Source organism: Ochotona princeps, chromosome 26, assembly GCF_030435755.1.
Source record: "Ochotona princeps isolate mOchPri1 chromosome 26, mOchPri1.hap1, whole genome shotgun sequence".
Lineage (NCBI taxonomy): Eukaryota > Metazoa > Chordata > Mammalia > Lagomorpha > Ochotonidae > Ochotona > Ochotona princeps.
This window is the reverse complement of record NC_080857.1, coordinates 13,811,168-13,823,562: the sequence shown is the minus strand read 5'-3', so window position 1 is coordinate 13,823,562 and position 12,395 is coordinate 13,811,168. Positions and strand designations below refer to the sequence as shown.

The following is a 12,395-nucleotide window of genomic DNA, read 5'->3' as shown; positions in this document are numbered from 1 at the left end:
CAGTTTAACCAAGGAGAAGGAAAATCTGTTTACTGATCATATCAACGTTAAGAACCCAGGGTTTTTTATTTCCATTTCCTGCAGCATAGTTTGGGCCTGAGGTAGATATGGTTAAAGGAAGAAAAGAAGGGTTAGTAGCGGGTTAAGTCACCGCTTGCCAGCCAGCATGCCATACAAGCACTGGTTCCAGGCCTAGGAGCTTCACCTTATATCCAGTTCCCTGCTAATGTGCCTGGAAAAGCAGTGGAGGACGAGCCAAGTCCTTAGGACTGTCACCCTCATGGGAGACCCAGGTGGGACTCCAGGCTCCTGCTTTAGCCTGGTCCACTCCCAGCCACTGTGGCCAAATGGCCATGAACCAATGGATGGAAGATCTCTCTCTGTGTAATTCTACCTTTCAATAAATAATCTTAAGAAAAAAGAGACAAAACAAACAAACAAACAAACAAACAGCAAGGATGGAAAGCCAGAGAGATCTTCCAGCCACTGGTTCATTTCTGAGATGGTTACAACAGCCCATACTCAGTAAAAGCAATGTCAGGCGCTTCATTCAGGTCTCCCATGTGGGTGAAGGGTTCTGGTTTTTGCTGTTTTTTCCCAGGCCATTAGCAGAGAATCGGAGGAAGAGGAGCAGCTGTGACTCAAATACCTTGCAGGCAGCAATGTTACCTGCTATGCTACAATGCTGGCTCCCAAAACCCATCTTTAAGATCTTTGGGGCAGACTGACTTAATCAAGCTGGAACCCTCCAAACAGCCTAATATAACACCTTCAGTCTTTCAACAAATATTCCTTGGCTCCCAAGGTACAGACGCAATGGTGAACAAAACAGATCAGGAGTTAGCCCTAGAATTCCCCAATTCCTGGTGACCAGTGGAATGGGATTAAAAAAAAATGTACATATGAAATATTACAAACTCTGACTGTGGCTAAAGAAAGAATGCCCCAGGAAGTGAGTGTATTATGATTCCTGACCTAGCCGGGGATTCTGGGAAGGCTTCCCTGAGGAGGTGGCCTTAACAATGAGACCTGAGATGTGAGCAGGATGCAGGGGAGAGGGAGCAGCAGAGCTTTCCAGCACCTTGAAATTTTAAGACCCCTATGAAGCAATGACTGTTCTACTTTTCACGGAATTGCAATGCTACTTTTTTGTGTTTGGGAGAGAGGTGGAAGAAATCCCAGGAATCACATCTAAATTCTTTATTTTACCTTAAAGGGAGTAAAATATCCTCACCCAAGGAAGAAATGAAGTCCCTACCCCACTGCTGGCTAGACTCCCAGCCCAGTGTCATCTGACTACATGATCACAGAATGGCAGATTCAGCAGCCACAAGGATTGGGGGGCAGTGATGATGGCACCCTTAAAACTAAAAAACAAACAAAACAAACGAACAGCTGATCCAACACTTCAGGAACATGTAGTGTTGGGGGTTGAAGGGTTTCACTGTGGAACATTTCTCAGACAAACTCAGCTTTGCTGAGAAAGGCTCAACGTGTTCTATGTGTAAACCAGGAACAGGGAGGCAGGCAAGCAGATTTCCTTTCTGCATAAAAAGTGAAAGCAAGATGTAGCGATGATAATGGAAAGGAGGCAGTGGGATCAATCAATCCGGGGTGAGCCTGAGGGTCCATTGATTTTAGCCATTAGTCCAGCATGAACTGCAATTATCGCTAAGCTCTGACTTTCACCACACCTGAGCTTTCCTTGCCCCTCACAGAGATAACAAGAAATAGGAGCCCTCAATAATAGGCTGGACACTTTTTCTTTTAAGTGCCTGTGAAATCTGCAGGGCACTTAAGATTACTTAAGTAACACTTTTCAGTATCGTCTCCATTTCTTTTTTCTTCCCTTGATAATACTTACACAACAAGTAAAAATCACCCAATTCTCAGTTTCCATTCTCTTTTCACCTTGGTAAGTGAGGCTGGCACAGAGTTGGTTAGACGGACGGGTAAATGTGGAGGAAAAACCCACATCTTGGTCCAGTCTGGCTGCTTGCAATACTTAGAGGTGAACATGGGCATGAGTTCAAGTGTTTTTGCTGTAACTGTATTTGCTGAGCAATAATAATAAAATATTTCAAATGCTGCCTGGGGGTGGGTATTTCTAAAAAAAAAAAAAAAAAGAGGCCTCATTAAGAAAGGAGAACAAGATTCCATTGCCTACAGATTAGATCTCAATTTCCTCCCCGCTTCATGCCTCTTCAGGGGACAAAAGGTAGGAAAGGCCCCTCCCAACAAAACAAGATCGCCCAGTGCCTTTCTGTGATTCTTAGCCCCTGCTCTGTGCGGGGGGGTCTCTTGTCTCTGCAAAGAAGATGCTTCGTTGAAACATTACTTACTAAATAAATAAATAAATAAACGAATAAATAAAATAAAATAAAATGAAACACCCTGCCACAGTTGTTCCCCCAGACAATGAGGTCGCCTGCAGGCCGGCATTTCCAATGCAGGCTGGTGACAATGCTGGCAGAATTCTCAACCTGTTGCTATAGTAGCAGAAAGAATGTGATTCAAGCAGCTCTGCTCAGATCCAAATCCTCCCGCTCAGTGGAGAACATTAACCCCTCAATGCCCTGTACCGGGGCAGAAGCACCTGGGAGGAACTCCAGTGTTCCCTTGGGAGCTGGATGTCAAGGTCTGTACATTCATTCTTTCACTCATTCAATACTTATCTATTTATCCTGGTATTCTGCCTCCTGGACTCTCGACGGTAAATAAGGCTTAGATGTGGCCTTCGGGCAGTGAGCAACAGGAGGATATTAAATTATTGCTCAAACAGCAACATGTTATGTAGCCTCAGTGTGTGTGTGAGACGTAGAAGGTGTTCAATGATGAAATCCTTGGAAGGAGAATAACTTCTCTGTAACAAGCCGCCCACCCATTTACTGAGGTAGATCCACACATTCCGGGTCACTGGAATTACTGCTTGCATGTATTAATCTGACAAAACCAGAACTAGAAAAGCCTGCTCCAATTATATCACGCCTTCGATAAATGATCAAATCCATATTCTACACAAAATAGAAACAGAAATATCTATTAGAAAACCACTGCAACTGGTGGCTAAAGATGAGGTGATGATCCTGCATTTATACTCAGTCGCCATGCAACTAACTTGGAAGGGGAGGTCTCAGAAAACACACGAGGGGCAGGCATTCAGCCCCACAGTTACAACCCTGCATGAGACTTGGGTATGGGTTGAAGGCCCAGCTTGTCTCCTGATTGCAATTTCCTACTAACGTGATTCCTGGGTGACATTTCAAGTAGTTGAGTCTCTGTGCCACATGGAGACCTACAATTCCCCTACTCCTAGCTCTGGCCCTGTTTTGGCCTGACCTAGCCCTGACTTAGGTGGGCACTTGGGGGGTAAACAGGCAGATGGACAATCTCCGTGTTTCTTATTCCACCTTTCAAATAAACTAAAAAAAAAAAAAAAAAACCAACTTAACAAATATACAGAAGGGGTGCCAGTATTGTGGCTTATCCAGTTAGGCTGCTAAATGTGATTGCCAACATCCTATATGTATGCCAGTTCAAGTTCTGGCCACTCCAGATCCAACTCCTTGCTAATGTGTCTGAGAAAGCAGCAGATGAAGAACCAAGAACTTGGGACCTTAACGAAGTTCCAGACTCCTGGCTTCAGCCTGGCCCATCCCTGGCCATTGTGGACATTCAGGGAGCAAAGCAGCAGATGAAAAATATCTCCCTTCTTCTTTCCCTCTCCCTCTTTCTCTTTAACTTTGCCTTTCAAATAAACAAATGTTGAACAACAACAAAAAAACAAACAAAAAATAAAACACACACACACAGAAGAACCTGTAATAACCTGTGAAACAGTCCCCACCAGAAAAAAAATTATGTCTGTAGTCAAGGCAGTAATGAAACTTTGGGAAGTAACAATTTAGAAATGAACCTGCAATCCATCTTGCTTTCCTTAACACTCTGGTGTGGAAATCTCATATTGGTGAACACCCCCTTTGTAGATTTCCTTGTTTCCCATGGAGCATGAATACTAAGAAGGTGGGGTTTCTCACGAGGATAAACTCAGTAGGTAATGATATCCTGAGAAGCATTTTGTGAAATATGACAGCATCGATCAGACTGCCAAGAAAAAGCCAGAAATAAAGCCGACAGTTGCTAATCTCACTGGCCAACAGATGTGGTCACAGGGACGTTACTTAATCCTTTGGCCCTCAGTGTCCTCAGAGGTAAATTTGATAACCCATGCAGATTGAAAGGCACAGACTATGCAATAGCAAGGCTTATCAATGACTGATCTGCCATAAAGTGCTCCATTCTTATGCTCAGTCACTAACCATAAAACATGATTTCCGCCCTGGTAAACATTTGAGAACAGCAATCATATGTTAGAATACTGGTTTCCTTTCTCAATGGGAGAGACTTTGGCTACAAGCCTTCCATGAAACTAGTCAGGAAAAGATGGGCACTCAAGACTTTTCAGCCACCGTGACACGATGCTGGGCTACGGTTTAGGGAAAGACCTCAGGTTCGGCTGAGATGGAAACAGGTTCCTTTTCAGCCTGAGAAAGAGACTGCAACACAGGGATGCTGTGCTGTGTGACTGTTCTGCTTCTGGAACTGAAGGGCCAGGTACAAACAGAAACAGAGGCACCCCTTGAGGATTCCACTGTTCACTCGCCTTCTGCAACCACCAAGCTTCAACACCTCGGGAAATTCTTGCTCCTTTGAAATTCCAACAGCCCATTCATGGAGCAGAGAGTCCCAGAGTCACCTGCACCTGCTGACATCACAAAGAAGAGGCTGGCTCCAGTGACATTTCTCTGTCAGCTGCTCTGAGATCCAGCTCTGGCTTCAAAGGGGACTTTCAAGGTAGGAAAAGAAGACACTTCCTCAAATGCCACTGCAAATGCTTACCTTAACAGCCCTATTTCTCCACCGCTCTCTGCATCCATGCCTGTTGCAGCAAGGCTCTGCAGTTGTTCTCAACAAAAATGGTGGAAGATATTCCCCTGCTCCTTGACATGGTGTGTGGCTATGAGGGTTGCTTTGGCCAATAGGATGTTAACAAAATTATAACATCAAAAGCTTGAAATGAGCTTGCACACTGAGGTCTGTGCCCTTGAGTCTGCTGTCATCAGGATAATATGCTCAAGCCAGTAGCAGGTGCCAGGGTGAGCATGAGGGACCTGTCAGGCAGTCACCTCCAGCTCAGCCTACAATCAGCTGATCCACCCTCAACCTGAAGACACAGGGGTCCCAAATGCATTGCTGCATTCCACTGAGATTTTGTGGTAGTATGTGTGGCAGCGCTGTGGTGGCAACAATCAAAACACATGCAACAGTGAAATCTCACTTACAGTTTAGGGTTAAAGTAGAGTTTGCCTTATTTTATTTACTTGTTTATTTTTATGATGACAGAAGTATAATTCTCTCCCATCCTAGTTAGACTACAAGATCCTACAAGGACCGTTCCAATACATTCCCAATGCCCAGGATATGTTTATCAGTCCATATCATGTTCTATGTCTCAGGGATTACAACAGCAAATGATACACAATTCCAGCCAACATTCTGCACCTGCAGCAGGGTCAATGTGCTTTTGCCTAAAGGTGATAATAAAGTTTCCTTCTGAAGCTGGAAGTACACCAAGTCACTAAGCAACTCTAACTGCCTGAGTGTTATTTGCTTAAGTTCAGGTGATTAGAATAGGATCACTACATTTCTTTGGTAAAAAAAAAAAAAAAAAAGATTGATAAAACTAAATTACTTTTTTTTTTAATCTTAGACAAACACCAGAGCCTCTGAAATGATTCCAGTTTCCATCAATAGACATCTGAATGAATATTTTGACACAATGTCTAGGCATCTATATTGAAAAAAAAATGCTTCAGACCACAAGAACTAAGACTTGCTACCCCAAATAATAGCACTCCTGCATCCAGTGGCTGAGTCTCTTCTGAGTTGAACCAAGTATTTATAATGACATTAGCACGTATAAGAGTGAGAACTGAGCACTGAGAAATGTGGACCAGGGAACTACACTGTAAGTAGTCACTGTTGGCACATAAATTATTTCTAGATATAATAATGATTAAAAAAACACACTTCTTATTTGTCATGTGTCCTTGAGTTTTGGCCTTCTTGTCTGATCTCTGCATGACCCACTCAAGTGTCTGAGCTCAACTGGCTGGCCTAGGATTCCCCTACTCTATGTCTGGTGTAGGACCCCTATCAGTGGGCCTCAGCAAGCAAGCCCAGGAATGTCAAAATGATGAACAGGGCTGGATTCCAAGAAAGCAACCATAAATGCAAGAGTCCTCATAAAGAAGCTGGCAGCTACACACGCTGACGTCTACCCATTCTATTGGCTACAGTAAATAATAACGCCAGCCTCAGATTCAGGGATTCGGGACATTTCCCCATCTTGATAAGAGGATTGGTTAAGTCTTATCACTAGAGAATTGATGCAAAGAGGAGAATAATTGGGACCACTTTTGCAAACAACCTATTTTCACAGCATAATGGGATTTCTGTCGGAGCCAAACTTTTAACCTTCATCTCAGAGTCCTCAGGTGAAGGCTTACCTTAACAATTTCATTTCTACCCATTATTTAACTCAAGCCAAAGCAAAATACTCTATTTATTCTCAGCATGCTTTTCTTTGACTCTTTGAAGATGTGGCTCATACGTCATCCTCATGAGGACTTGTTTGGAGCAAACCTTTCTGGGATGCTGCTGCTTGGCTTGGGATGTGCCTACAGATGAAATGTGAAAATGACCATCAAGGTTACAGCTTCCAAAGGTCCCCAGAGCAAGAGGTGCATTAAAGAATTAAGAAGAAATTGCAGAAGGAGAACACAAGAAGACCAGCCAATCGCCCCATGGAGTAAACTGGGACCTACTAAAGGCTCTAGTTGGGCCAACTGTAAGGTTAAGTACCCTTCTTTCCATTTCCCTACCTCACTCACCTTTGCCTAACTGTGACCACTTAGGAAATGCATTCATACTACAAAACTTGTATCTACAAGGGCTCTCCCAGAGAAGAGGGTTGTAAGCTATACACAGCCTCACTCGGACGCAGAAGCAGTGGGTGCAACATCCCTATAACTGAAAAATTGCCATGACCCTTTGGTTAGTTCTTCTCAAATTATTTTAACACTTAGTTCAGACAGCAGAAGATGGGAGAGAAAAAAAGCCCAGAAACCAGGACGGTAAAGGAACATCAAAGCTAGACAGTGTCTAAAGGTTCTTTGGAGGGAATAGCGCAAATGGGAAGGAAAAAGTGCATGATGTTTACAGGCAAGACTTGCAGAAGTGGACAGTCTAGTTCCTATGCTTATGTTCAGTTTTTGTTCTGCTTGATAGCATTGCTGCTTTTTTTTTTTTAAGATTTATTTAATTTTCACTACAAAGCCAGATGTACTGAGAGGAGGAAAGACAGAGAGGAAGTGGAGCTACCGGGATCAGAACCAGCGGCCACATGGGATCAAGGCGAGGACCTTAGCCACTAGGCCACTCCACCGAGCCCGATAGCATTGCTGCTTTAAAGGACTAGGCATCAAGAGTGAACAAAAGACACTGTGAAATAAAAAAAGAAATGCTAAAGTCATCATTGAAGTTGTCTTTCAAAACAACCTAAATTCAAGCAGATGGTGCATTCACTTTGGTTTACAAAGAAACCCTAGGAAGTTCTGAAAAACATATTGAAAAAGGCAATCACTGGGAGAAAATAATGCCCACCCTCTCACCAACTGGATTTTCTCTGAGCACTGGCTCTGGGAGGGAAGCAGGCTTGGTAAGACTCATGATGTTCTTGCCCTGTAGCATGCAACACCCAACAGGCAAATGGTCATTAGACCAGAGTGGCAATCAGGAGGAAGAACCGGGGCTCTCTAGGATGCTGTCTCCTGTCAGAACGCCTGGCTTGAGTTCCAGCTATTCTACTCTCTCTCCATCTTTCTGTTAATATGCACCCTGTAAGGCAGCAGATGATGGCTCAAGACTTTGGTTACCCATCCATGTGGGTGATGGAGTCTGGGTCCCTGTGTTTGGCGTGGCCTACCCACAGCTACGTGTGCAACTGGAGAGTGAACCAGCAGACAAAAGATCTTTCCAAATTAATCAGTCTCTTTGCCTTTTTAAAAAAAAGATGTATTCATTTTACTTGAACATCAGAGTTCTAGACATAGAGAGGGAGAGACAGAAAGATCTTTAATCTGCTGCCACTTGTTCACTCCCCAATGGCTGCAATGGTCAGAGCTGGGCTGATTCAAAGTTGGGAGCCAGGAGCTTCTTCAGGGTTTCCCATGGATCATCTAAGAAACTGGCTGGGCCCAGTGTGATAGCGTAGTGGTTAAAGTCCTCGCCTTGAACATGCCGGGATCCCATATGGGCGCCAGTTCTAATCCCAGCCACCCCGCTTCCCATCCAGCTCCCTGCTTGTGGCCTGGGAAAGCAGTCAAGGACAGCCCAAAGCCTTGGGACCCTGCACCCTCATGGGAGACCTGCAAGAGCTCCTGGCTCCTGGCTTCAGATTGGCTCAGCTCCAGCCATTGCAGCCACTTGGGGAGTGAACCATTGGACGGAAGATCTTCTCTGTCTCTCCTCCTCTCTGTATATCTGCCTTTCCAATAAAAATAAATAAATCTTAAAAAAAAAGAAGAAGAAGAAACTGGCTGATTGGGCTGAAGTCATTCTTCGCTTCTGATTACTTAGGGAAGGGGAAGCCAAAGCTGTTGGAAAGGCAAGCTACTGGCATTATCAGCACAAGGGCACTGAGAATGACAATGTGGGAGAGATCCAGAGCTCTCCTCAGCAAAGAATACACCTTGCTTTCCTCAAAGGCTGCAGCATAGCGGTGGAGGGGGGTGTGCACTCTGAGGAGAGGAGATTTCTCAGGCCTGTGCCCCCGCCAGACATACTTAGACATAATGCACTTCATGTCCTCTTTTTTTGCGCCAGAAAGCTTAAGCATTCCATTCTCAAATCATGTTTTTAGAACTGTTGTTCACCACAGTTTTAATACCTAGCTATGTTAAACACAGGATGCTCCTAAAGAGAATCATTAAGTTGGCTGCATCGAGAAGCCAGAATGAACCTGAGTTGCATTTGTAGAAACACCTGGGCTTGGGTCCAACTCTGGCATGTGTCACGGGAACCCTTCTGTGACAGGAACTCTACTATCCCAGTTTCCTGCGCCACACCCTTATAAAACAGGGGTAGTATTTGGTGTAGCACTTAAGCCACCACTTGAGGCACACACATTTCTTACTGCAGCTCCTGGGTTCGATTCCCAGCTCAGCTACCAATTCTAGCTTACTACTAATGCACCCAACTGGTTGGCAGTTGGTGATAGTTCAAGTACTTGGGTCCCTGCAGCCCATAGGGCAGATCTGGATTTTGTTCCTGGTTTTCTGCTTCACCCTGGCACAGTCAGTGCTGCTGCGGGCAGCATTCCGAGAATAAACCGGCAGATGAGAGATCTATCTCTGCCTTACAAATACAATTTTAAAAAACTAAAGCCTTAAATTCAGCTTCTTAACACTAATGTGATCATGCTGTAATTCCTCACTGCTGTCAAAAGAATGGGGCTGATTCGCATACTGCATGATAGCAGCGTAGTATCACATTAACTTTACAGGTAGCCCGATCTTCCCTACGACGTTTCCCTTGAAATCCCTCCAACAGTCTCGGCTAGACCAGGAACCAGAGGCAGCGGTTTTATTCCTTCACATGCCAGTTGCAACCAAAAGCTGGTGTTTAGAATAAATATTTGAAGCACAGAGGCCGGTTAACAATGCAGCGCTTGATTGCCCTGAATGACTCTCCCAGGCACAGCAATCCAGGGACGGAATCCTTGGCATCAGCCCCAAGCAAAAAAAAAACCTGCTCCCCAGCCGCCTCCGTTTGCCTTCCGACCCTCCCCTACAAAGTTCTCAACCCTCTACAAAGAACTCTCTTTTTCTCCCTTACATACCACACCAATTCCACATTGAACATCAGATCTTTTTTTTCCTTCCCAGAACAACACAGATTTAATCCAACATTTTCACATTCATATATATTTGCAATACATCAACTTATCTCTTAAAGGCTTTCCTCACACCTCACTTCTGGCACCTTAACATTCAACACAGAAACCTTTTAATAAGGTTTTCTGTGGCTTGTTTCCTAACAGTGGTGAAATGTCATCTTGGTCTATTTTAAAACTGTGGTCACAATTAGACTACACTACAATTAGCCAGTGGTGCCTGAGTATTAAGGCACCCACAATTCTCAGTATTTTTCCTTCCCTAAAATCTATTCCGTAAGCTATGAGTTTTTTTTTTTCCCTGTACAAGGCCAAAAGGGTAAGCAGTACTAACCAGCGGTAATCAGTGTGTTAAGTTCTGTTCCAAGGCAATGCGATCAGGTTACAAGTTCTAATAAGCCCTGTGAGGCAAAGAAGTTTCTTTGTTTTAGGACCCTCAAAAACTAAACAACCGACCCAACAAAACACCTTCCATTCTCTGAGAAACTCTGCCCCTCTTAACACCATCGAGAGGCAAAGCCGACACTGGAGCAAACACAGGTGATGATATGGTCCTGCTACTCGCAGCCCTTACCATTGGGATTCTCACCAGGGCTCTGGCTCCTCCTGAGGTGGGGTGAGGTGGCAAGAGGTCCAGGCAGTGTGTGCGGGTGGAGGTGTGTTCCCTGCATGCTTCAACAGGACTCTCCACCGTCTGACTGCCTGTCTGCCACTCCGTCCTCTCGTCTGGGTGGGAAGGGCCAAGACGTGGAAAAAAAAAAAAGTGCAGGTTACTCACTGGCCTTCCTGGGAGGACACACCCAGGAGGAGGGAGAGGCGAGGCCCAGACAGAGAGATTCTTCCAGGCGGGGGCCCAAGATCGTGCTTCTGATTCCTTTTGTTATTACTTCCTGAACTTTCAGCTCAGTCTGCATTGGCACTTAAGGGAGGCAAATAACACGTGGGTAACTGGATTCCAAGAGCGCCCAGCAAAGGTTACTTACAAGGCGATGCTTCAGCTCACATCCCTTTAAATTCAGCCCTGAGATGTGTTGCTGCTGTGAGAGCATTCACACTGGCAAAGGAAAGGAGAGGGAAGGGTTACTGTGGGCCAAGGGCCTGCAAGAGCCCGCCGGCAGGGAACAAATCTGGATGTGGTTTAAACAGTGAATTTCCAGAGGCCAACGTTCAGACTCAATTTCAGAAAAGCCAAGATTCTCAACAGTCTCCCAGGGTCTATGACCTTTGCCTTGGACAAGAGGCACATTCTTGGAATAAAGACCTGTAAAAACAAGATATCAGAAATGGAGTCACTGTCAATGCAAGAACTTGTTACCTGATAGCTTGGCCTCTGATTACTCCTGAAAGGAAGTCACCTCATAAATGGAGGGGTCCTTGAGGAATTTGTTTGGGTACATGTGGGTGTTCATAAGCAAGTGACCTGCAGAATGCAGGAAGAGATAAAACCAAGGTGAGGAGAGGCCAACCATCCTAGGAACAAAGACGAGGCCCTTAATTCACTGCGCGCTGAAAATGCCTGGATAAGGAAGCTATTGTTACGTGAGCACACATGAGACTCAGTCCGGATAACCTGGCTCCCGGCCAGCGCTGGGACAGAAGACCCAGGATGGACACCCAAATGTGCCTGAATGCAAGCCCGTGTACTGTTCCACAGCAGCCAGGAACATCTCCTACAGCGTCTTACTACACACTCACCTTTCTTCCACTTGCATAAACCTTAGACCAAGTCACCTTAATTTTGATGGCTTCTCAAAAATTGATATGCCATAGTTTTAATCACATGCTGTGGGATGTTAACAAGCATAATAAAGGCTGGGGAGAGGATACCATATACTGTATTGGTTACTGAAGCTTTTCCCAGACTTCAAAACACTAATATCTACCATGGCTCTCCAAACTTGGAGGGTCATGTTTCCTTGCCCAAAGATGTGCTGCCCTTTGAAAGGTGAGGATCTTTTGAAGTATGGAAAACACACTTAGAGAGATGGGATACTATAGCTTTCTTTATCTTGTATTTACAAAAAATTATAAGCAATATAGGAAGGCATCAAATAAAAAGTAAAAATCTCTCTACTATCCCTAATAATCAGTCCTATTCCCCAGAGATAAGCACTGCTGAGCAACTTCTTGGGTATCGGGTTCAGGAATTTTTAAGTATATAAAGCATCTGGGAATACTCTCTAAAAAACACTACTGGAATTTAAGTATACCCAAGGATGTGATACTCAGCATTATTCTTCACCTAATGATATGTTTGAGATTTTCAATACCAGCATGCAGACCTGCCATAGCAAGTCAGACTCAAGCAAAGTAGAAGATGTTCAAAAATTCTACACTACCACTTTATAAAGAGCCCCTTCCCCTGGTGTGGATCACAGAA

At 44.5% G+C, this 12,395-nt stretch overlaps 1 protein-coding gene across 5 annotated transcripts in view; it reads right to left on the bottom strand.

Moving 5' to 3' along the window:
- STON2 (stonin 2) overlaps window positions 1–12,395 on the bottom strand; it is a 76,648-nt gene that overhangs the window by 22,637 nt on the left and 41,616 nt on the right. Inside the window, exon 1 of one of the 5 annotated variants that reach the window (XM_058655388.1) lies at window positions 10,590–10,724. The exons of 3 other annotated variants lie outside the window; for them this stretch is intronic. In XM_058655388.1, the coding sequence (XP_058511371.1) occupies window positions 10,590–10,686 (97 nt within the window). In that variant the 5' untranslated portion in view covers window positions 10,687–10,724. Of the gene's footprint in view, window positions 1–2,393; window positions 2,465–10,589; window positions 10,725–12,395 lie in introns of those variants that run through there. One more of the 5 variants, XM_058655389.1, reaches the window with a different exon arrangement.